The sequence below is a fragment of the Oreochromis aureus genome, linkage group 16 (genome assembly GCF_013358895.1).
Source record: "Oreochromis aureus strain Israel breed Guangdong linkage group 16, ZZ_aureus, whole genome shotgun sequence".
NCBI lineage: Eukaryota > Metazoa > Chordata > Actinopteri > Cichliformes > Cichlidae > Oreochromis > Oreochromis aureus.
In genome coordinates this window covers 29827984-29852638 of record NC_052957.1, presented here as the reverse complement: position 1 = coordinate 29852638, position 24655 = coordinate 29827984, and the positions used below count along the sequence as shown (strand labels likewise).

General features: G+C 37.9%; 1 protein-coding gene across 1 annotated transcript in view; it reads right to left on the bottom strand.

Annotated features, from left to right (window-relative positions):
- Positions 1-6324: 6324 nt before the first annotated feature.
- The window catches only part of LOC120433522, a 23849-nt gene continuing 5518 nt past the window's right edge, over positions 6325-24655 (bottom strand). Inside the window, exon 7 of the mRNA XM_039599801.1 lies at positions 6325-6410. Within this exon, the coding sequence (XP_039455735.1) occupies positions 6325-6410 (86 nt within the window). The remainder of the gene's footprint in view (positions 6411-24655) is intronic.

Sequence of the window (24655 nt, the reverse complement as noted above, 5' to 3'; positions counted from 1 at the left end):
GTATGTTAGTTGCCGTGTTTTGAGCTGGAGCAGAGACGTGAAAGTCATTTTACATCATCGTAAACAAACCGTCCACTTTGAACTTAAGTGGGTTGGACCAGAACAATGAAACTGCTCTTAAACTGCTCTTAATTCTCTAAACCAGCGGTCCCCAACCTTTTTTGCAGCATGGACCGGTCTTTAAGGTGTTGCGTATAAATACAACAAAATAAAATCAGTACCGGTACCAAAAAAAAGAAAATGTATTCATAACACACGGGAAAAGACCGAGGGAAACCGAGTTAACGATAAAAAAGATTTTTTTAAAAACGATAAAAACCCTGAAAACCATAAATAAACCATAAAAACCATAAAAAAAAATCACTCGAGCCTTAACTCTCGTGGCCCGGTACCAAACGACTCACAGACTGGTACCGGTCTGTGGCCCGGGGGTTGGGAACCACTGCTCTAAACTCTTTTAATAGTAGATAGTGGACAAACAGGGACTGTTTTTACATTTGTTTATTTCTTGTCTAATTGCTTTGGTGTCTAAACGAATGTGTGTGAATGTATGTATGAAAGGCCACGGTGGCCAGCTTATCAACAGGAAAAGCTGCAAAATTTACAAGTAAAAAATCAATGCACTCCTTCACATTTATAAAGCTGTCCAGTGGGCCGGACTGGAGTCTTTGCCGGGCACACTCTGGCCCCTGGGACATGTGTTTGACAATCCTGAGCTATAAAAACATTTTTTTGTGTTTTTTTGTTGAAGAAATAAAATATTGTTGAGCAGTAGGTTACACAATGATTAATTGTCAGTTTTGTTGATTATTTGTTATTTGCATTAACAGTTTGTTTTTGCAGTATCTCCTTTACTTTAATGAACAATGCTTCAGTGCTTTCTGTGCTGAAGGATGCGATACAGTGAGCACTGAAGCACCTTTCCGTAGTGTTTAGAGAATTTGAATGTCTTATTATGGCTGCCAGATATTTCAAGGTAACTTCACTCAGTTAAAGACTTTCTTAACAAAACGGACTATTCAACCACAATTTGAGTGTATGTGTGTGTCTCAGTGTCTATCTGACTACAGCAGTGGTGTCAGATCTTGGGCAAAGCCTGCCAGCTGCACCACATTTCAATAACAACACTCTCTGCAAACACCCAGTTCTGCCCCAGCCATGCCGCTGTAATCTGCACTCCACAAACACTCACTGCTGCAATGTTTCTAGCATTTTAGTTTTTCTGTGCAGCTTTGGGTAACTCTGCTTGTTCCTTACCCACCAGTAGACGTCTTCTCCAACTCCCGTGCAGCTTTGTTGGCGCTGTTTCTGATCCTCAGTCCTCTGCAACCTGTCAGCTAAACCTGCATACCTCTGTCAAGCCAGCATACTCAAGATTCTCTAAACTCTCCTTGTCTCTTTCAGAGACAAGTAGCTTTCCTCGCCAGCTGTACAGACTTTTTTCAGTAAATATTCTTTATTCTGTCACCTGCCTCTGAGTGTTTCTCTGTGCTTGGGATCACTGCTGTGTAACACCCTGTCCAAACAAAGTATTGCAGCCATATTATTCTTGTGTCCTCTTCCTGCATGTCTGATTCAACAAATCCTTTATATATGTTTCTATATATATAGTTGTAAAAGGGGTTTTGTCTGATGGCATTACAGCTCAAAAATAAAAGCACATGTTTACACATAAATGTGCTTTTTGCAATTGTAGTCAGTGCTTTTTGAGCCACTAGGAGTTTCTTGGTTGCTTATTATTGTCCAAACACGTGAAGAATCAATTCTATATTTGATGTTTTCTGGATTTCATATAGATTTTAAATGGTACAAACAGCTGCAACTATAATTAAGACAACTGTAGTCATTATTCAAATTAAAGGATCATTTCCAATTTTAGCATTTCACTGTCAGGCAAATCAAAGATCACAGAGGGAGCGCCACTCCTTCCACTTCAATGCTTTTACTAAAATAAGCTACTCTTCCATTTGATTCAGTACTAATGATTCAATTTCAGAGTGAAATAAATGTGGAGCACTACTGGAGCGCAAGGTGGAACTTCTGATTTGCAAGCGGAGAGAGAGCGAGAGAGAGAGTGTCTCATATTGTACTAATCTGATTCGCCCACAGCAAGTACGGTTCAACCATCCAATTTGTCTTTGTGAAGAATTTATCTCTGCCCCATCTGTCTTCTGCTGTTTAAAATAGTACAAGCCAAGAGCAGTTCAAACACACATGCACGGGCACGCACACACAAACACACACGCAGGCAAAGTACGTCTAATTTTAAAAAGTGTTTCTATCCGAGCATGAATGACACAATCTGCTCTTTGTAATGCTTTCCTTTTTTCTCCCCAGTTTGCAACATCAATCAAAATGAACCACATGAAAAATGGAAAAATGGGATTAAAACTTTCAGTTTCTATCAAACAGTCCCAGATGTCCTGAATTGAGAGACAGGATGCAACCTGTACAGGTCACCAGTCCGACACAAGGCGAGACAAAAAACTAAATAAAAAATATAATTTAGACTCAACACTTAAGCCATGACCATGTCTTTGGACTGTGGGAGGAAACGTAAGCACCTGGAGAAATCCCTCCCGGGAACAAAGACAAACCATAAACCCCATAAAGAAAAACACGAGGTTTGAAAGTGGAAACTTTGTGCTGTTTCATTAAAAAAAATTCAAGTTTCTTGTGAAAACAATAACTGTATGTTTGATTTTTTACTTTTCACTTTAGGTTGTTGCAAAGGACCACAGTAATAATCATTTACTGAAAGATGATCTCCAGATTCTCAGTTGAGAGGATACATTATTACATTATGTAAAGTATGGTTACATTAGTAATGCCTCAAGATGTGTGTAGTTGTGCTATAGGAATTTACATTGTCAGTTAGTTTGTAGAAAATGCACAAACACACGTTTCTATTTTGTTCTGATTTGGTTTGTTTTTTGATATAGTGCTGGAATTTTATCTCACCAAACACAGATTAAATATGGACTAACGTCTTCTCCTATTTCATACAAAGAATATTCAATGGACAAAAATAATCTCACTTTGACGGGCCCAAAGACTAAAATGATTTTCAAATTGTACTTCTTATGCATCACATTGCACACTTTTCGAATATCATATTAAAATTGATCAATTTTGAAATATTGGTGATATTAGAAACAGACATGAGATCATACTGAATGTTTTAACTCGTGTGACCTTAAATTCATTATTTATTGTTGCCTGCTTCACATCAGCTGTATTTTAGGGTTTTGTTTTGTGTTTTTAAATCATTTTTAATAATTAACAGACAAACGCGAAAGCGTGAAATTAGAGGTGCAACCACCAGTTTAAGTCAGGATTTTGGGCTGAAATTTTCTTTGGCTGTACGTGATGGTGGAAGCACCACAATAGTCACTCCATGAAGTGCAGCTTTTACTTTATTACATCTCCTTGTTTGCTGTTTGATTATTTAAAAATCTTCAGATTCATCTTCATGCCATGTGTAAATAATCAGCCAATTATAATTTTATATATGAAATTGTAAGTATTGATGGTTTGAACCTTCAATCTCTGTCATGGGCATCTCACTAAAATAATAAACCTGATCTGCGAGGTCAAACTCTGAGTAGAAAAAAGAAAATGAAGTGACATAACATTAAGTCTGTATCATTGATTTTTTTTAATCAACAAAAGTCAACATTAATTATACAAAATAATTACAATGGCAATTTTTTTTAAATATGCTACCCACAATCTCCACCCCAACACCCACTCACGAGGCCACGCTTCCCTGCAGTCTCAGATAATGATGTTGTGTGTCTGTGCTGTGGAGATCGTAAAGGGTGTGATATCATAATCCTCTGGGAGGGTCACAATCTATCACCTTTCTGTTTGTGCAAGTAGTAGTCGTGAAATGTCAGTCAGCATGACTGCTCTGATTGGTGCACCTGCTGTTCCGCACACACATCATTACCCTTTAAATACATACTTATAGCCTCTTTTTAGGCTTGTTCCAGTTGAGCCATAAATTATTCAAACACTCCCTGGCTTACAAAAACACTGAGATGAGGCAGAGTCAGCCACAGAGAAGAATTTTTAAGGGCATAAGTAATACCTTACTTCCTGGGCAAACTTTGAAGCCTACAAATATTAACTACAGTAATGACTGCTAATCGAAATGAAGAAGTACTAGTTGGTGTCCAAAGTGCAGAAATCAAAATGTCCTTCTAGGCGTTTCCTCTGAGCTTCAACCATCGTTGAAAAGGTTGTTATCGGGTGTAGAAGTTTAGTTTTTAAGTGGTTTTAGTAAGCACAGGGTAATTAAAGGATTCCTCACAAATCCCTCCGGAGATAGGCGTAGGCAGAAGAGGGGATTAATTACAAATCAGAGCAGGGATGAGGGAGAACACAGGAGGAGAGATGTGGCAAGGATGAAACCAGAGAGGTTTGAAAAAAAAGGCAAACTGCACCCAAAAAATAAACAAACAAAAAAACACAAATATCAAATGTAGAAACTTTTTCAGGGAAAATGTAGTGGATGGATGAGAAAATGTGATGACAGGAAAGAGATGAGCGTTGGAAAATGTGAAGGAAAAGAGCGGAGAAATGGGAACAGGGAGAGCTGGTGAAGAAAGAAGAGGAGGAAAGGAGACGGAACAAAACCAAAGTAGGAGGAGGTGAGAAAAAGAAGTAAAGATGATTAAGAGAGCACAGGAAAAAAGTCAAACAAAGACAGAAAGAAAGAGAAGTGGGGAAGAACAACACTGTGTTAATATTAGACAAAAGTTTGGAGTGAGGGTTGCTTTGCCTCTTTCCATTTTTACTAAATCGATCTTCTCGTTTTTCCCTCGTTCATGCTCGTGTCCTTCCAACCCTCCTCACTCCCACATGATGAACAGACTGTGACAGAGATGAGACACAAACAAGATGGTTTTTTTTCTTTCTTTTTTTGTTTTTTACATTTCTGTAAATATTCTTTCCCTGCAGGAGACTGATGAAACTGATTTCTCAATAAAAAAAAATAATAGTAACAATAAAGATATTTTCAGTCCCAGTCAGACAGGATTACATATCAGATAAAATATTCACTGTGGTGCCTGTTAAATAATAGCATATGGTCTGTAATAGACATTCTGCATGGCTTATAAAGAGGAAGTATGAATGAAAGAAAAAAGTATTTCAGAACTTTTAAGTTTTCTTCAGTTATGCGGCGATATAGCAAGTCTGAATGTCCACTGATACATTTTAACAAGGTACTTCCAATTGCTTAATAACAACAACAATATATAACATTTTTAACACGTGCATATGTATGTAAAACTGGAAGCAAAAGAGAATAGCAGCAACTACCTGCAAAATATCAAGCACATTCCTGACCCCTTAATCATTGTTTAATACACCCTTGATTCCCTTTTTATTCATATAACTGTCACCTATCCTCACAGCACAATATTTTATGCATTTAGATTTGTTAACTATTTATAGTCTACACCTACAGTCGGTTTAGAACCACCAAATGACATCGTTTTTTGGACCCCATTCAGACAGCTAGCAATTTAAAGACAATATGCAACTAAACATGTCACTCCTGGTCCGATGCTGACATTGTTTTGGTAAAGTTACACACCGACTCAATATCTGTTTTAGTGATCTCTGACTAATGTAACCAGGTGTCATTACCGCTGATGTGAATGTCATGATTTTATGGGCTCTGTGCCCTGGAAGACAATTCACTATGGCTGCTGGTGTCTCTAATTCACATGTCTCAAAGCTAACCACTGTATCGCCATGCCACACATTTGTACACAAATGAAATCTTAATAATCAGAAGACTCCTAGGTAAGATTCCCTCTTTGTTTATCAACTCAATGTGAAATTCATTGTGAGTATCCAAGCAGTCCAGTGAATAGATGTCAGTGCACCCAGCAGAACAGAGCAAACAGGGAACTGTTAAAAGTTCATAAGGTCTTTTTGCTAAATCCAACACATTACAAAACAAATTTTGCTGCCACACCATAAGTCATTGTAAAATAGTTCACTGAAACTGTCAATCAAGGAGGTTATGCAAATGTAAGTGAATGCCAAAGAGAATAGTCACTCCCTTTGAGTCTACTCCCAGACTGTCAAAAATCAGGTTGGTTGAGCAGAGTTCAACTCTAGGAGATATCTGGGAAAGCGGGTACACCATAGATCTGTGTACTTCCCTCTTAGTTCTACATTCACAAGGATTTATTCGGTCCAAGTGGCAATGAAAATCTGTGTTTGTGAACTAATATTAGCATGTGTTTCATCTCACTCACAACATTTGACAGCAATGGGGCTGTGTAACGTTTGGCATAAATCTCTTCAGTCCACACTGAAATTGGCCTTCATTCCGCCGTCTATCATCCAAACCACCCACCAAGCGGTCTTCACTGAGCTGTTGAAGACGGCTATCCATGAGGAAATACGATTAGAATATGACAAGACTACACAGAACAAACAACACTATACCTTCATTTATTTTATTTTCCCCTTCCACCTGTAGCATATGAGGAAAATCAGTCTTTGCAGATGTTATACACAAGTTCCAAAGACAAGTGTGACATTTTTTAAAAAGATTATGACGATATCATTTGAAAAGAGCTGGACTTGGATTAGCAAAAAGTGGGAACCAGGAGGGGTTTCATACATTTCATAACAAACTTCTGACTGATGACTCAGGGAGTGACAGATGTCTTGTTTTCTCTGAAAATCGTAGTTTTCAGCAAAAACATGTCAAATGAAACTGTAAAACACAAAATATGCGTTAGGAAGGCCTGATTCTTTCAATTTTTAGAGGCCCTCCCATTAAAATCCATAGTTTTGCTGTCACTCTTCCAACGCTGGCACAGTGGCACTTTGTGTCCACTGATTACCCCTCTCCTTATGCTCTGTGACAGGCCTCTATTACATCCTGAAACCACACAGTTGGTAATCAAATGTGTATAATTACAGTCTTTCGATTTACTTTTTTTTCCTCCCCTCACACTATTTTACATCTTGTTTTCTTTATTTCAGGCAACTTCTTCTTAGCTCTGTTCTCAGAGCCTGCTAAACAAAACAAACAGCACTTTAACAGCTTTTGCACCAATGACATTAGTTTGAACCACTTATGGCGCTTTTGTTTCCATTTCAATCCCAGGCGTCAAATAAAACTCGTGAATTTGACTTCGCTGAACACAGTAGATAAGAGACAAGTCAGTATTGTACCTAGGATTATAACTTTATCTAGCTTTTTTTTAGGTTAAATATTGACTTTGAGGATCTTTCGCGTACTTTCAAAGATTCCCCCGAGGCCGTGATTTCAGAGTAAACAATATAACAAGAGCAGCAGATATCAAAATAAACCAGAGGGAATGTTGGCAGGAGAAGATACCACAAAATTGATCCCAAACATTTCACTCATTTACCGCCTCCTGATCCTTCCATCACTGCCATTTCCCCAAGGAGATCTAACAGGGATTATAGTTTATCTCTGCCTCAGCCTTCAGGCCCTGCAGGTTTATTGATCATCATCATCTGCATGTGTGGTTTCCCTCAATTCTTCACAGTGTTTAGATGCTGCAGCCGCTCTCCTCTGGAGTTTTCTTATTCAATTTAAAGTATTTTTCCTTAGTGGTTGTTCATCATCTGGCTGACAGATTGAGCTCCTTCATTGCTCACAAAGGAAGGCAGATTGATCCCTGACTGTCATTAATTCATTCACTGATGGTCGTACTTTGAACTGAAAAGGAAACAAAAAGAGAATTCAGGTATGAGTGAACAAAATGTTTCTGGTTCAGTCAGATTTCAAGTCAAAGTTGAATAAAATGTTAAAAATAACTTTGGTGTCAAAATTATAATCAAAACGTTAAACCCTCAAAATTCCTGTAAATGTAAGACAAGATACAAAGGTAAAAAATTAAAGGTTTGGTCAGACTTGTGAGATCAAAAGTGAACAAGGTCAACATTTTCAGGTAAATGTGAAAAAAGGCTATGTGTGTCTAATAAAACAAGTACCAAAGTCAGAATGTAGCGTGTAATGTAGTAAATAGAAGACTCAGAAATCTGTATAATAATAAAAAAATCCTTGGACCCATGGACAATTAATGAAGTTAATCAGGAAGATGACTGGATATAAAAAGAGCTTGTTAGAGAGTTTTTCATAGAGGAGACTTTCACTGGTTTGTGAGCAATCACTTAAATTAAATAGCTGAACTTAATATTTCTCAATATAAAATTGCAGTGAATTTTGAAATTTGGTCATCCACAGTAAATAACTATAATTCATAGAGTCCAAAGAAATCTCTGTATGTAAAGGGCAAAAGGGTGATAACTGAACAGCTGTGATTGCTGAACACTCCTGCACCAATGCATTAAATACATTCTGCAGTTAGAAATGCAACATAGCTCTGGAACACTTGTTCATCTCTGAATTCCTAATATCATTTTAATACTTTACCATTCAAAAACATGCAGTCACTGAAGTCATTGAAGTGGACATGATACAATACATGTATGATGGCTAATTTACACCATGGAGGCTTTAAAAAAAAAACTGTCAAAGATTTAACATTAGTGTAAAGGTCACTTTATAACAAAAAAAGGTTTAGGCCATATGTAGTAGCAATCTTGTGAATACAGTATGTGACGTCAGTGGGTTGGTTTAACCCCCAGTTATCTCATAGTTAAGTCTTTCTTTTCCCAAGCACATCTAAACAGTAACATGCATTAAAGGTTACTGCATGTGCATGTGAAGCCACAACCACAAATACATTTCTTACTGAAGCATTATCAGGAATCTTAACATCCATCAACATGTCGTATGGGTTAATGTGTGTGACTTACCAAAACAACAGGAGTCTGCAAAACAGAGGCGGTACATTTTGGAAACCTTATTACGTTATTTTGGTTTGCATTGCTGGCTAAATGTAAATGAAGGAGACAGTAATGTGCCAGTTTTGTTTACCTGCAGAGATGCTGATGGATGTTAGGATTCCCATTCATGCCTTGGGAAGAAACTTTAGTATTTGTGTGGTGTGATGTGCATATAGCCACCTGTTGCTACATGTTCTACAGGCTGTAAACTGTTTGGGTGAAATACTTAACCCCAAGATGACTGGGGGTTCCATGATCGCATCTTGTGAACATCTGCTCTGCCAGCTGATTGCACCACTTAGTCTGTACACCCAACCCAATGAGGAAAAATCAACACACACAGTGCTTATTTATAAAGTGATCTATAAACCTGAACATTACCGCTAACAGATGGATTTTCCAGTTGTAGTGCAGCTAGCCAAACAACAAGGAACCACTTACTACTTAAGAGACAGAGTAAAATATATCCTTGGTTTTATAGCATAAAACTCGTTATTGCAGCCGGGGCAGCACAAAAGTCACCCCCTTAGATCGCTTTTTAGTTTTAGAGTCTTTGTTTTCCACTTTGTTATTGGTCCTGTTTATTAGCAGTGATGTTGCAGTGTGTACTGGTACAAGATGGCGTGACACATGCTCTTAAAAAATTTCATTTCTTAAATTCACCCAGGTGTTAAATCTCAGGTTTTAGAGAACTGACCAATTTAAGATGCCTGTACAAGTTTGGAAAGACATTCATTCAAAGACATGATTAAAAGCTCAAAATTACTGTGACATTCATGCCCACATGTTGAATGTATGCAAACCTCTGGCCACAACGTACTATTAAGTAACATTAGATGCCATCCAGGTTAGAGGCTCTTATTTCAGCAAGACTAATCCTAATTCTGCATATATTCCATCAGAACAGCTCTACAGTAAGAGCCCAGGTGCTCAACTGACCAGCCTACAGTTTAGTTCTGTTACCTACTGAAAATATGCAGCATATTATGACACAAAAATACAACAAAATGTAACAAATTTTATAACTGCATTGTTAATTTAGAACATTTTTGTAGACATTTGGCATTGCACAAGTCAAAAATAATCATCACATGCAAAACTCTCCTACTTGTAGGTGCCAGTTTTTTCCTTGTCTGAATGTTTCTTAGTGCAGACAAATATTTAGTATTTTGTGTTCATCCTGTCTTATCTTGCAAATAGTCTGCTGTACTGATTAATGAGTTATATCAGTCAGCTCATTAATCACAATAATCTGCTCATGGCTACTGCAGCCACGCAGTGCACACCGCTCCATTCTTGCATGACCACACATCAATTGATAGCTCAGGCATCGCCACTGTTTTCCCACAAGTTCTTCAGCTAAAGTGGTTCTCAGCAAACTAAAAAAGTTTTTGAGCTTCAATCTGTTTTTGGAGGCTACGACACCTGTTTTTCTCATCATTCCTGTCCTGCTTTTAAACGATCTGTTAAATAACAATCATTAGCATCTGAGGTACATGTGGAGCCTCCAGTCTAATGTTAGAAATTCCATTATTTCAACATACACTCATTTAAAATTTTTAATATCAGAATCAAAATTGAGAAATGGTGTACAGTGAACTGTGATGGAAGGAGCCCAAGGACATTTTAAAGTGTTGATTATCACATTTTTATATCAGAACATCTCTTCATTTGAACACGCTTCCCCGGAGAGACCTCCTCTTCACACAGCCCAACTTTTTATTATCCGAGGAGAGAGAACGCCGAGCAGGACGAGGTGGGAGGAGAAGGAGGAGGAGAAGGACAGACTGACATGTGCTTTAATAAAACAACTCATAAACACGAGAAGAAAAAAGAAAGAACTTGCTTCGCTAAACTGAATCTCTCACGCCCACATCCACAAACCCACAGGCAAACACGAGATTCACTCTGTATGTGTGTGTATGTGTGTGTGTATGTCCCTAAAAATAAGGACATTTTAGTCATTTTCTTTTAGTTGACTTTGATTTCAGCTCTACCCAGCAGTGCAAGAACATTTCTGTTTCTTTGTTCCCACAGCTGGTAAAGATTTTTGATTCACAATGTATAGGCTTTAATCTTTATTGATGTAATTATAATGTCATTTATGTTTCAATCAAATGAACGCAGAGTTCCAGCTTTACAACATTAAACATTCAGAGAATGATTTAGTCACTGAATCAACATAATTATGTTAGCTCACCTGCTCAAACATCTTCTATGACAGTTTTCATTTCATTAGCGGAAAACAAATTAGTACTAATTTGACCAAAAATGACTTTCATGTATCAGGTATGTGTGTGCATAAGTAGAAAAACCAATGAGGCATAACATTATGACTGCCTGCCTAACATTGCATTGGTCCTCCTTTTGCTGCCAAAACAACCCTGACCCTGAGCCATGGACTGCACTATACCCCTCTTGTCCATGAGAACAATTGCAAATCTCAGTCACACTTGTGTTGTGTTGGGGATTCTTTCTTGGTCAGCACTCTTTCATGGACCCACTCAGTGCATGTAAAACTCGCTTAACTCTGGGCAGTGACGCTGATTCCAGGAGTTTCCGGTACATGACAGGATTGGGCCTTGGTGGTTCCTGGGTTGTTCTTGAACATCCTAACCAGGTTCTTCTAATCTGACAGTGACAGTCTGGGTCTTCTTCCAGGCCTCAGTAAAGAAATGACACATCCAAATAACTTGCACTTATGTCCAGTTGATTAAACTGATGATCTTGGAATCTGCAGTTGTTTGGAAATGGCTCCAAGAGACCTTCCCAACTTGTGTAAATCTTCTAACAGTTTTTGTTAGATCTTGACTGAGTTCCTTGAACTTTTCCATTGTTCTGAGTATTGGTCAATCTGTCAAAAAAATCTGCTGACAAAGAGACACTACCAGTTGTAGTCAGGCATCGTCACTGACAACAAGGTAATAAGCCATGCCACTGTCATATTACAGCATTCAAATGCATATTGAAGGGTTTGACTTTAAAAGATTTTAGTGAGTGCATGTATATATTTGGTCTGATTTCATACACCAGTGGTAATAGGAGTGGAAAAAACCCAAATTCAAAGATGAGGAGGTGCGGTCAGTACTTCTGTCCATATAGTGCATGCTTTTCTCCCAATTTTACCCACATAGCTAACACATAATGCAGATTCAGTGTCAAAGCCTGCCAACTTCTGGACTCCTTAGACTAGACTGATCTGATCAGGTGTCAGGTGCTAGTCTCACTTTGGTGGACTGACGTAGTTCGTCTTCAGCCACTAATACTAGAGGAACAGTTGATGTGTCACTGCAAGTACATTTACACCTGAAAACAGCCACTGATAAAATCTGGTTATTTTAATATTGTTACTTTTAAAGTTATTGTTGACCAAACAACCAAGCTGCCTCCTTCACGATCATCAGTCTCTGTTTAGTAAAAAGTGCAGCTCCTGATTTAAATGGTCGTCAGTCTCTTTAGATTCCTGCTGGGTTTTCACTTCACTGTCCAGAGGCATACTGAGTCTCTTTATTCTCTTGCCTGCCAAGCCCCCGCTGTGACTTACCACCGATTACATTAATCCAACCATCTTTACTCCCTATTTACCCACAATTCATAGCATTACTGCATCCCCGTGCCTTTTCAGCACTGTCCACGTGAATAATGCCCTGCAGAATCCAACAGGCCCCCATGCTGACTGACAGAGCGTAGCAATGTTTCATGCTCGCAGACACAATGTACTGTAATTTTCGATAAACAAAGAATGAAAGAAAAGTTCAATCAGATGACAAAGAACTCAAAAAGCAGGAAAACCATTAAGCAAAATTTTAATACTGAGATAATATAAACTTTGTATCTGTAAATACTGATGTCATAGTCTCATAGAAGAGAGAGAGAGAGGTTGCCATGGTGACTCTTTGTTCCGTATCTCAGTGTGCTGCTTGGAGATGCAGAGATAATTGGATCATAAATAAAAGGGAATCAAAACAATGCATCAGGTGAGAATTTAGAGCAGACCTGCATACAAACAGGTGAAAAAGTGGTGGAAAAATGAGGGCTGGGTGCTCTAGTATAAATGATTTGGTTTAACAAATATACTTGTGTGCTGTCATGAGCCACTTTCAGTTTAAATGGTGCCACGCTGGTGACACCACCTTTAGACTGAGATTTATTCTACACCCTGAAAAATAAGATGTTTTTTTTATAGCATGTATGTTGTATAAAGTTTCTATTAACCCTAACTATGATCTTTTCTTTGTTATTTCTTTTTATTTCTTCCCTTAACCTTTACCAAGTAGATTTGTTGAATCTAACCCAGTGGCCACAGATACTGTAATTACTTTTGAAGTGAATTACTCCAATATTTTAGAAATATTTACATGGACATTTCCAATGCTAGGAACTGTAGTGAAGCGGAAAAAAAGAGAGAGAGAGAGAGAGAGAGAGAGAGAGTGAGAGACAGAGGAAAAAACCACAGCTCCCAATAATGAGCCGGCTCGCGTCGTTCACTTCAAAGAGTCGGCTCTAAGAACCGTTTCATTCGCGACCGACACATCACTAAACTGTAGCTATCACAATATCATGGCTTCATTGTTTTCCTATAAAAATTCACAATATATTATTATGTCTATAGAAAATACAAATAAGACAAATTAGTTTCGCCATTACAAATGCTTCTTATAGAATGTACAAAACAATAGTACAGTTTTACAAATAGCCAATAGTGGACAGTTAGTAGTTTTCACCTGTCTCAAACCAAGACTGCTTGGATCATCTGTCATGGGAGAAAAACAAAAGTATGAATTTTGGGGACTTGTGATTCATATTCTACCTCGGCAGCTTTATTTAAATCCCTGAATGTGGTGAAGAATATTAAATTGTTCATCCTTAAAGTTCAGTGCTACATAGCTAGTGCAAACTAACCACCACATGTAAATCATACGTTTTTCTGACTTGGACTTTTACAGTTTAGAGCCATGAAGATAATTAAGCCAACGTGGCTGAAAAAAAAAATCACACGAGGACAAAAACAGACCAGAGAGAGAGCAGTACCAAAGTAATGCTGACGTAACAGGACATTATTGAGCTCATGATGCTGAGTGATGATTCCTAAAAAGGTCTTTTCTGTATGCTGGCTGGAGGATGTGGCTCTGAGGGATCAATTTAAATTACAGGAGGACAAGCAAGTTTGCTGAAAATTCCCAGTTTAGTAATTACTGGAGAGAAGGTGAAAAATAACATGCACTCCAGACTGGATTATAACCACTGACATGAAAAGGTCATATTAAAATACCCTCTAGAGAAATAAATCTCATCCAAATTGGGGTTAAGACTAAAACAAAAAGACAAAAGAGAGGGAAAGTGGGTGCTGTTATGAGAACTGAGATGTTCCCATTAACTACAGCTGACCCAATGACCTGCTGACCCAGCTGCTGTCATCAGCAATCAGTATTCTACTACAGAGGGACGCTCACTGCTGTACCAGACTGTGTGCTATGACTGTGGTTAGCCATTTCTTGCTGCCTTTTTTACCTGTGTCCCCATCTGATTCTGCCTTCCTGTCCTGACCTGTGTCATTAATCACTTGCTCATTTGCACATTACTGAACACTCAAACCAAAAAGAGGCTCAGTGCTGTAATGAGCCAGAGCAAAATTGTTGCTGTGCCTTCCACTTTTGTATTTAGCATCAAAGTATTTTATTTTAGAGCTATCTGAAGATAAGATGTAAGACACTGTTAGCATTTTTTCAAACATTCTTCCTCAGTCTCACTCTGCTCTCTTCTTTTCGTGTCGCCCCCAGTTGGTTGCAGCAAATGCTCCTCCCTGAGCCTGGTTTCTTCCTGTTAAAAGTGAGCTTTTCCTTGCCACTGTCGCCAAGTATTTGCTCATATGGGGTCATCTGATTATTCAGGTTTTCTCTGCATTATTGTAGGGTCTTTAAATTACAACAAGGTCCTTAAGGTGACTGCTGTGTTTTTGTTACATTCGCTTTGATTTACTCCCTGCCAGTCTGCATCTGTTGTGTCCTGCATTCAGGACAGCATTAAGAACTTCTCTGGCAAAGATCCTCTCCTCTGGCTGGAAATGATAAATAAGGTGATGAGTGTCATGTTTTTTCCTACAATTTTCTAAACCAAAGTCAGCATTTTGCCCTCGAGCTGAACTATTTTAAAGAGTACCAGCATTTCATGAAAATTACAGAATTATTAAATAATGGAAATACTGTCAATTTGTACCATTACATTTTTTCCACAAGGATATTTGGGGATGATAGGAGTAATTTTATTAAATCCTCATTTGTAAAGCCGGTTAAAGATGACTTTTAAAGTTTTGTTGTTGAACGGGTCACCGGCAGCAAGATTCAAGGTTCAAGATTCAATATTGTTTATTTGTCACGTGCAAGGTTATACAAGTACAACACGCAGTGACATGTGACCTGATATGCTCCTCGACTGTGCAAGAACAGAGAGAGAACATTATATACAGTGAGTCAATATATAGAAAGAGGACATTATGAGCAGTAAGTGAGTGAGTTATATGCATTATATAAATAAAATGAAATTAGAAGATTTTGGAGTGTGTAACAAAGAAATAAATAGGTAAACAACTAAAAGGGTGCATAGTCTGTGCGGAGCGGTCAGGAAGGCATCTGGACGTGGCCGCGCCATCTTAACATCTACCTATCTATCTAGAGTTAGAGAAGAGAAAAGACCTAAATCCGGCACACTGTAGGCACAATTAACACGAGGTGAACATTGGTTTGGCTGTTGCATTCACAAAACAAGAAACCAAAAAAAGTAGGAAAAGCAAAAAAAAAAAAAAAAAATAGAAAACAAAGTGTGAGAAGCATGAGGAGCATGAGGGGAGAAGACAGAGGGCAAACGAATGACAGATACAAGCGAGGAGGCGCTGTAACTGGACTCTGACAGAGGGGAGCCTAATTTTTCAGACTGACAGGGAACAGGAACTGTGTATTCCATCACACTTGAGCAGTGCAGTGATGCTGGAAGGCAGAGCAGCGGAGGTGAAGATGTGGAGAGATGAACAGCTGCAAAGGATGGTGACAGCAACAACCAACAGTGGACCAAACATTAAAAGGGCCACATGAGAATCTGACGGTGGCGTAGGGGGCCATGCTAATAAGCTTATAAAATGGGAAGATTAACACTGTGTGGGCCTGCACCCTTTTAACCATCATTTGCTGTATGCTTCCTCACGTGACATATTCATTGCAGACTTCATGTACTCGTAATGTGGCTTATAGCACCACACCAGGCAGTAAAATAATTATATCCTTCCTCAGAACCAGCGCCTGCACCACTTTATTTCGGCTTATGGTGACTTGCCTTTACTTTCCTCAAGTATTGAAGATAATTGGCATTTTCTAATTAATTATTTTTGATAAGTATAATAAGTTGTATTTGGTACAAATGATTAGTTCCAACTACATTTAAGCTAATTAAACTCATTGTTTTTGGCATCAGATACGAGCTTCCTGCCTTGTTACTGGTGGCCACCAGTGCTACCCCTCAGCCTCCCTAGTAGAAGCACCTATGGTTTAAGTTTGAACATCTTAAGTGATTTTGTTCTTCAGTTATCATTCACAAGATTTTCAGAAAACCTTGTCCTCTGACATTGACCTCATGGTCACTGAGATTTGACCTCATTAGATTTCTAATAGTACCTATGGTATCCGTTTAAAAACCTTACACCACCTTGTTCTTGAGTTATTGTGTTCAAAACGTTGGGTATCTATGCTGCCTGCCCGCATGCTGCGGTGACAACAGTAGCTTATTTAAGGGATAAAAACAATTAATTTCTTAATATGCATTTATTGTGAAAAATTACAGCTAGTGTCACTACTGTATCCAAACTATAACTGATTAGATCATCAAAAAGTCACTGCATCCAGGTTTCCAGTAGGCTAAAAATGGGTTAGACATACCAGCAGCTGACATGAGGAAGACTGCACCAAATTTGACATTTATCTAAATGACATCTAGAATAAGTATTAGTGTCTGATCATGTCTGATATTGCATTTTCAAGTGCAAACTCAAAAAGAGTCCCAAGATCTGTAGTACAGTTATGAACATGATGCCATACTGCTAATCCTAATGAAAATATTAAAATCACATTTGTCAACATCATAGTCAACATGAATAAAAGTCATTTATACTGTAGGAATCAACAACTGTGCAAAATGTGTCAGTCCATCAGCAGGACTTCATTCCCATCTGGACCAAAGAGGTGGATGAAGAAATAAAACTGTTTTAAAAGCTGCATTTTAAAAAAAGAAGCTGTGATGAAGCCAGGGAAAAGATGATTTTCCTGGTTACTGAGACCTTGTGGAGATGCTACAAAACTTCTAGAGAAGCAAAATTGTGTTTCAGTCAAATCCTCTTAACTCATACAATTTTTCATGATACTCAGGATCACATAAATCAAGCTTGGCTTACTTTCTGGGTGCCCAGATTTCCATAATAATAGATGCAGTGTGAGGAGAGACATCAGATTCTATGTTTGTGGGGAAAATGTGAAAGTGTGGAAATCTTCAGCAGCAGCAGATTTAGATGCAGATTTAGATGCAGATAAGATTAATGCATAGAGAGTCTGAATAGAAAATCAAAGCCAAAAGAGCGTGAAGAGGCCACCGGGAGATAAGGCAGTAAAAAAATAAATAAAACAAAGACATGGCATCTTTATCAAGATCAAAAGTCCATGTAGTGTGTTTGCATACAAATTGATGCTGCATCATCCACTGGCTGATTCACTGACATTGCAGAGCATTTCCAGTTTGCACTACTTTATATTTCTACTCCACTAAATTTCAGAGGGATGTGCTCAAGAAAGAAAGAAAGAAAGAAAGAAAGAAAAACACTTTTTAATCAGAATACATCATTGATTCAGTTAAACCTCTGGGATATTGGTCTGGACAGTTAAGTAGCAGAGGGGATTATTGATAAGTTTTTAAAATAGGTGAACTAGAGTGACAGCAGTGAGACAACCCCCAAAACATCAGTGGTTTTACAGGTGGAGGTTCCCTCATCATCTTTTCTGACTGATTTATTTAACTAGTTTTGCGTTTGACTAGGGTCGGTGTTACTCCTGGCAGCATGAGCCGATACCAGGACCCTAAAGATGTTCCACAGGTACTTGAATTCCTCCAGGGTGGAACTTCAAAATCTGTCATTGCCGAGAGGTTTCTTGTGTCTCCCAGCACAGAATCAATAGCATGAAGGAGATTCCAGGAGACAGACTGTTACTCTAGGAGAGCTGGACAAACTGGAACTGATCAAGGAAGCTTTATGTCAGGAAAAAGGGCTCCATACAGGTAAAATACTAATGAAGGTGTCAGGTTTTGTGTTTGCTGAGGTGCTGAAAAATAGTTTGTCTGTATGAACAGAATAAAACATTTCTGGCAGGATGTCAGGATCTGTGTGACTTCATAGTACTAAACTAACACAATAACACACTCTGCAGGGGTTGTTGACCCACTATTGATCATGTGCTGCATCACATGAGCCAAGGTGTAAAAAAAAAAAAAAGGTGTCACCAGAGATTTCAGGTGAAACAATTGTGAGACCTTGCCTCACCCTTTCATGTGACCTGTTTAAGGATTTAAATGCTGTAATGCTAACATGATAGCAGCGGTGGAGATATTAACAATATCAATGTTTTAACACAGGCCACAGATCTGTAGGGATTATGACAGCAACAGGCTGCCAAAAACTCTATGATATAAAAGTAGCACTGCATGGCTGTTTCTTTGAATCCAAGATCACTTAAGGTTGTATAACAGTTTACATTGAGAAATAAACTCAATTTGCCCATCTACAGTGTGCGATTCAGAAGAATTGCACACTGTAACGCTCGTAAGGAAGCCATTAATCTTTCAGGAGATAAACACAGCGTCCCACTCCATTGTCAAAAAAAGCCGACTGAGATCATTTCCATTGCATGCATCGTGTTATGCAATGTTAAGAAAGAGACTGGTGAACAAAAACCATCTACAGTCCAGTGAGAACTGCATGTAAAGCAGCAACAAAACAGCTGTAACAAACTAGGAAAACATGGAGGCAGTTTTCTGGCATTTTTTAAAAGACCATTTTTAAAACTATGTCTAGTGAAAAACTACTAAAATTAATTCACAAATTTAATCAAAAAACAAAAAAATCAACACTACAGCTGCAGTATGTTGCCAATTAAGCTTCTCTGTTTGGAGCTTTACAACACTGTGCTGAGATTTACATGAGGTCACCATGTAATTCAAGATTAAGTTGTAATTGGTCTCATTAAGCTCCTGAACGATAGTTTCTTTTGTAACATCTTGTAATGCAAGATGTAAAATACTATTATCTTGCATGAGACCTCAGGGCCTTTTGGGGGGAAAGGCTACTCTTAATCTGTTATGTAATGAGCGCTATTTGCTTTGTAATATTATTAAACTTAAACGTGTTAAATATCTGACTTGCTAATGGAACTTCACAAATGATTTTTCTATAATTTGCAGACAAAAAGGTCACAGACATTTAAAAATTGTTGTTAGGAGTAAAACAAATAGAAAGAGATGACATCATCACAAACATATTTCTGAATCTTTGACTCTTGTTGCTTATGTAGGATTAGGTTCAGGGTTTCATATGAAATCTAAATCTTTTTCTAAATGAAAAAGTTGTAAAGCAAAAGGTAAAAGTGTCACGGTCCTGGGTTGGTGTTTTGATTTTTGTATTATTGTTATTAATCTTTGGTTTCATCTTGGTTCATGACTACCAGGTTTTTGGTTTCCTCTGCACTGTAAAATGTAATTCTAGATGTTTGTTATTTCAACATATTATTCTATATCAGTTTGACGATAGATGACTGAAGTTGTTGTTATAACATAGAATTACAAGTTAAAACGTCCCAATTACACCAAAAAAAAGCTAACTTGAAAACTCATGTCCAGCTAAATCAAAAACTTATGTGAACTTGACAATGTGGGTAAGTTGAGCACAGCAGGATTCAAAACTGCCTCACGTGACTGCTACCGAGGTGCATCATGGGGAATTGGCGGTTAACGACATGCTCACTTTACTTGGACGTTTTCTAATCGTCTTCTTTGGAATATGCTTTCAAGGTGAGTAACATTGGTTATAACTATAAGGAAAGAGAGCTACAAAAGTTGGAACATGTTTTGAATCTATGGCATGATGTGTGTTTTCTCTTTTACCGAAATGTTTGCTTTAGCTAATGTAACTTTAGCCGACAAGGTCCAGCTTGTGTGTCATGACCAAACTTGACCTAATAAACTGACATATGGCCTTTTTATGGGTTTAATGTGGCGCTGACCAAATCACAAGTATTGTGCCGCTAGCTTTAAGGTTGTGCACTCAACCACTGTTGCGATATTAGCAAGCTAACTCAGCTAATTAATAAAGCTTATTTCATATTGTCTCTGTGCTTGTAAATTTCTTTCAAGTTCACAGGCTGTTGTATTTTGGTGGAAGTTCATTTTGGCAATATTTCCAATAACTGACTGGGTTCAAAAATAACTTTTGGCAGGACTCAATGCTTGTTGTCATCTGTTTACCCCTATGTAATCACTTAAGTTGTTATTAACTGCTGCATGCTAAGCTGCAAGAGTGCACTGAGGACTGAGACAAAATATGGTCTACAAACCAGCATTATATTAGTTTTTATCAGATAGTCCTCCAGTGTGTTTATTTTTTGCTTTAATTCTATTGTGCAGTTATTTGTTACCCTGAAATGCTTTATGCTTAACAACAGCTCACTATTTTGACTTATTTTTGAACTCTTGTGATCAGTATGACTAGTTTGTGTGAGTTTCCATACTAAAAGAGCTGTAGTGATAAAATAACTGGCATCAGAGACACTGATTTTTGGCATGGTATACTGCAGAAGTTTATTTTTTGCATAATTTACCTTTTAATTAAACTGCATTCTCTGTATTGTAACAAAACTAACATTGTTTATATGTCAGAAAATTAGCAAACATGAATAAATGGCGAAAACAATATAATTATAACATATATTTTTATTTTACTCATTTTAGGTCTGTGAAGCCAAACTTGATGCTGGGGATTTATTTTTGTCAATGGAGTCAAATGGTAAGTTACAATTTGTGCATTTTGTCATACAGGAAACACCACAGATTATATTGTAACTTAATAGCTCTGTAGAACAAATGATATAAAGATTGTAGTGTCAGGGTACTTCTAAGAAGTAATATGGCACTATTGATGATCACATGCAGGTGGCATAAACTAAATATTCAGACGTGTTACCAACAAATGATTCATTAACAAAAGCAATGGAGCAGACTGTTTAGGTTCTTGTGGTTGTAATAACATCCATAACTGCAGGTTTGTCATTAATTTATTTTCGCAGGTCTAGATGATCACATCTGACTTTGTCATTTAAATGAGGTGGACTTGCAAACTTTGCGCTCTTTTGGGTAAATTGCTGTCCACTACATATACACAGAATGTGCACAGTATTTCAGATCTAAAAGGGAGTATGTAATGGACTTGCTGGCTTTAATGTAAAAAGCCTGTTGTGTAACTTTAATGAGGCAGTTGGACTAAAACAGTATTGCTCATCAAGGTAAACATCTGAGGAATAAGGAAACTGTTACTTGTCCTTTTACTCAGTGTTCTTTTAATTGCACGTTTACTAAAGTTTTACATCACATAAGTCATTTTCACAATCATTCTACTTTAAAAGATTTCGAGACAGAGCTTATTGTTCTCTGAACTTCCTTGTTTGCTGAGCGGCAGGTAAAGTGCATCTTTTGTTTGTTTGCTTTTGTGTGTTTGTGTTTTCTCTAATGGGCCTCAGATGACTGTTTGCTTAAATTTGGGTCTCAAAGAATCTTTTTTTTATTCTGCCTGTACTCTCCACCCCTCTTCTTCTATTGCTCAGGTTGAAGCAGAATTTGCCCGTCTTACATCTGTTGACCTGAAAGGGTTCCTTTTGCTGTGCTTGACCATTATGGAGAGGTTCGTGGAGCTGTACAAAATCAAGAGCAGCATAGGAGGGCTAACTAGGCTCATAAAATGCTTCGGAGATGATGTAAGTGTTCAACTGCGAAATCTAATCCTTTGTTTAAGTTTTAGGTTATCCAGTTCAACTGATGAACTCATTGAAAGAAAGCTGATAAGTAAAGTCTGTCATCATATTTCACAACTGGACATTTAGTGTGGTAACTTTTACAGAATCTGTGTATATTGGTGGTAGGTTGGATATCATATTCTACTTGAATGTCCTGATAAGCCTGATTCAAAATCTCAATGATAATCATATATTGATGGAATTATGTATCAAAAAGCTGTGAATTTGGAGCTGTCTACATGCTTCATAAACACTGTTTAAAAAGTGTTTTTGTTTTCTTTTTGACTTCTTTGACCAGAGCCCTACACAAAGGAAGAGGACAGAGGACCTCATTTTCTAAAGGAAGATCCTCACACACTTTCAAGACTGTGAAGGTTAGCATTGTTTCTTTTAGTAAATTTAATAATGACAGCACCACAGTGGATTTTAAATTAAAAAGTACATGTGTACTTTTTCCTCACCAAATGTATTATTACAAGATCTTTGACACTGGATTTGGTCTGGGTTTCAGAGAAACTAACTGGCAAGCTAGCATTGATATTATTAGTGTCTTGTATTTATTCATGTCTTCACCAGGGTCTTTGACATTTCGCTGCTGTACTGTTCACTTCAGCTTTACGTTTGATTTCTCACATTGTATATTGTAATGGCAGATATATTAGGATATTTAAGGGGCTGCAGTGGCTGCTACAGCTGTGGGGGCAATACTTTGGTGAAATGTCCTGGACCCTGGAAAAGAGACTGTGTAGACTGGGTAAGCAATTAAAGGTTACTGGCCGAGAGTCATTGGGCAGCTGGGTAAAGGTGGATGTTGATATTCAGTGCCAATTATGCAACCTGTTCAGCCATGTCTATATGCTCTTTTTCATGCTGTTAATATAGGGGAAAAATAAACTTTAATCAATAAACTGATTAAAGAAGCATTGTCTATGGAGCCACAATCTGATCCTGTAGTGTAGCTGCAGTTTGCACATTTCATGTATTCTCAGCCAGATTTGGTTTAGAGCACAGCCAATATTTAGCATAAGTAGATTTAAATTCACACACTGGTGATGGCAAGCTACATTGTAGCCACAGCCGCCCTGGGCGCACTGACAGAGGCGAGGCTGCGGACACTGGCACCACGGGCCCTCTGACCACCACCAGTAGGCAACAGGTGAAGTGTCTTGCCCAAGGACACAACGACTGAAACTGTCGGGGCAGGGGCTCGAACCGGCAACCTTCCAATTATAAGACGAACTGTCAACTCTTGAGTCACGATTCAGTCATCCACCCATGTGTGTGAATGACTGAATGTAAAGCGCTTTGGAGTCCTTAGGGGACTAGTAAGCGCTATACAAATCTGAGCCATTTACCATTTAAATTGAAAATTTTGTTTGAATTCTGCAATTGAAGACATGCTCAGTTATTTATGAACATGGTCTTTGTTTAAAGCAAGAAATGGATTTGTAACATGGGGTGCATATCTCATTCTGAAAAACTTTAACAACTAATAAGTGTTACCCAAAGCCAATCACCATCATCCAAAGCATCAGTATGGCTCTTCTTTGGAAAGACATGAATTCTTAAGCACAAGGGATATTGTGTAATTGTAATTGTGTAATTTTTTTTTTTTTTTTTTGTCTTTGAACCCTTTTATAGCCGACAGGTATTGAAGACACGTTTTCTAAGAGGATGAAAGTTGGCATTGCGATGGTGAAAGAAGAAGACATCATCGATGTGTTGGTTGTCCTTGGTGGCAGTAATCCTGTCTAATCTGAGGATGTCTCAAGTGCCATTTCCATGCTGATGGGCCTTCTTTTGCCCTCAACATAGACTATCCAAAGGAACTTAAGGACATCTTTGAAGTCATTCAGAACATCCTAATGAACATTGGTGGAAGGCAGTGCATCTCACTACTGCATGGTCTAAGAAACAGACTCTTGCAGAAAGCCATGCAGAACTGTAATTGTATGCTCCTTAGTGTTAAGGACAGTTTTTATTTTACTGTTTGTTTTTTTATTCTTGCAAGTTCTCATTCTCACTTTTGTATGTCACTAAATGACTACACTTTACATTCCAGATTAGACAATTACTCATTTGTTCATGGTTTAAGAAACTTATGTGAACAACAATATAATGGTGGACTCTGCAGATGCTTATCTCATGCAAGTCAGTAGTTTTTCCTTTGTTTTGCAATTGAGCAGACTCAAACTGATGTTTCTGAAATATCCATCTTATCAAATGTTTCAGAAGCATGCACTCATTTTCAGAGATATTGGTTCTGTGGAATTTGTTGCAATTGTAAAGCGAAGACAAATACAAGAGTTTGATGTCTTACTTGTTATAAACTGATCTTTACTGTCACTTATTAAAGATTTTGTACTATTTTAATATTTCAAGTTTTATGCTAACAGGTGTGACTGAGCACAATGAAGTTTAAAAATTTTGTAAATGTAAAGAATAACTTTTCTAAAATAGCAAGTGTCCCGTTGATACATTACATTAATGCAGACTTTATGTTGTTACTTCACAAGAATCACTACTGCTCCTAGAGTATTGGTCAGAATTTAATCTTCACCCAAACTGGGCTCAAGACCAAGTTCAAATTTATTGTTTCACAGGAGCAGCCTTTGAGTTTTGATGGATTGTGAAAGATGAGCTCGTCACTGATTTTCTGTTTCTCAGATGACTAAGATGGCACAATAAATGGTGAATGTTGGGTGCTC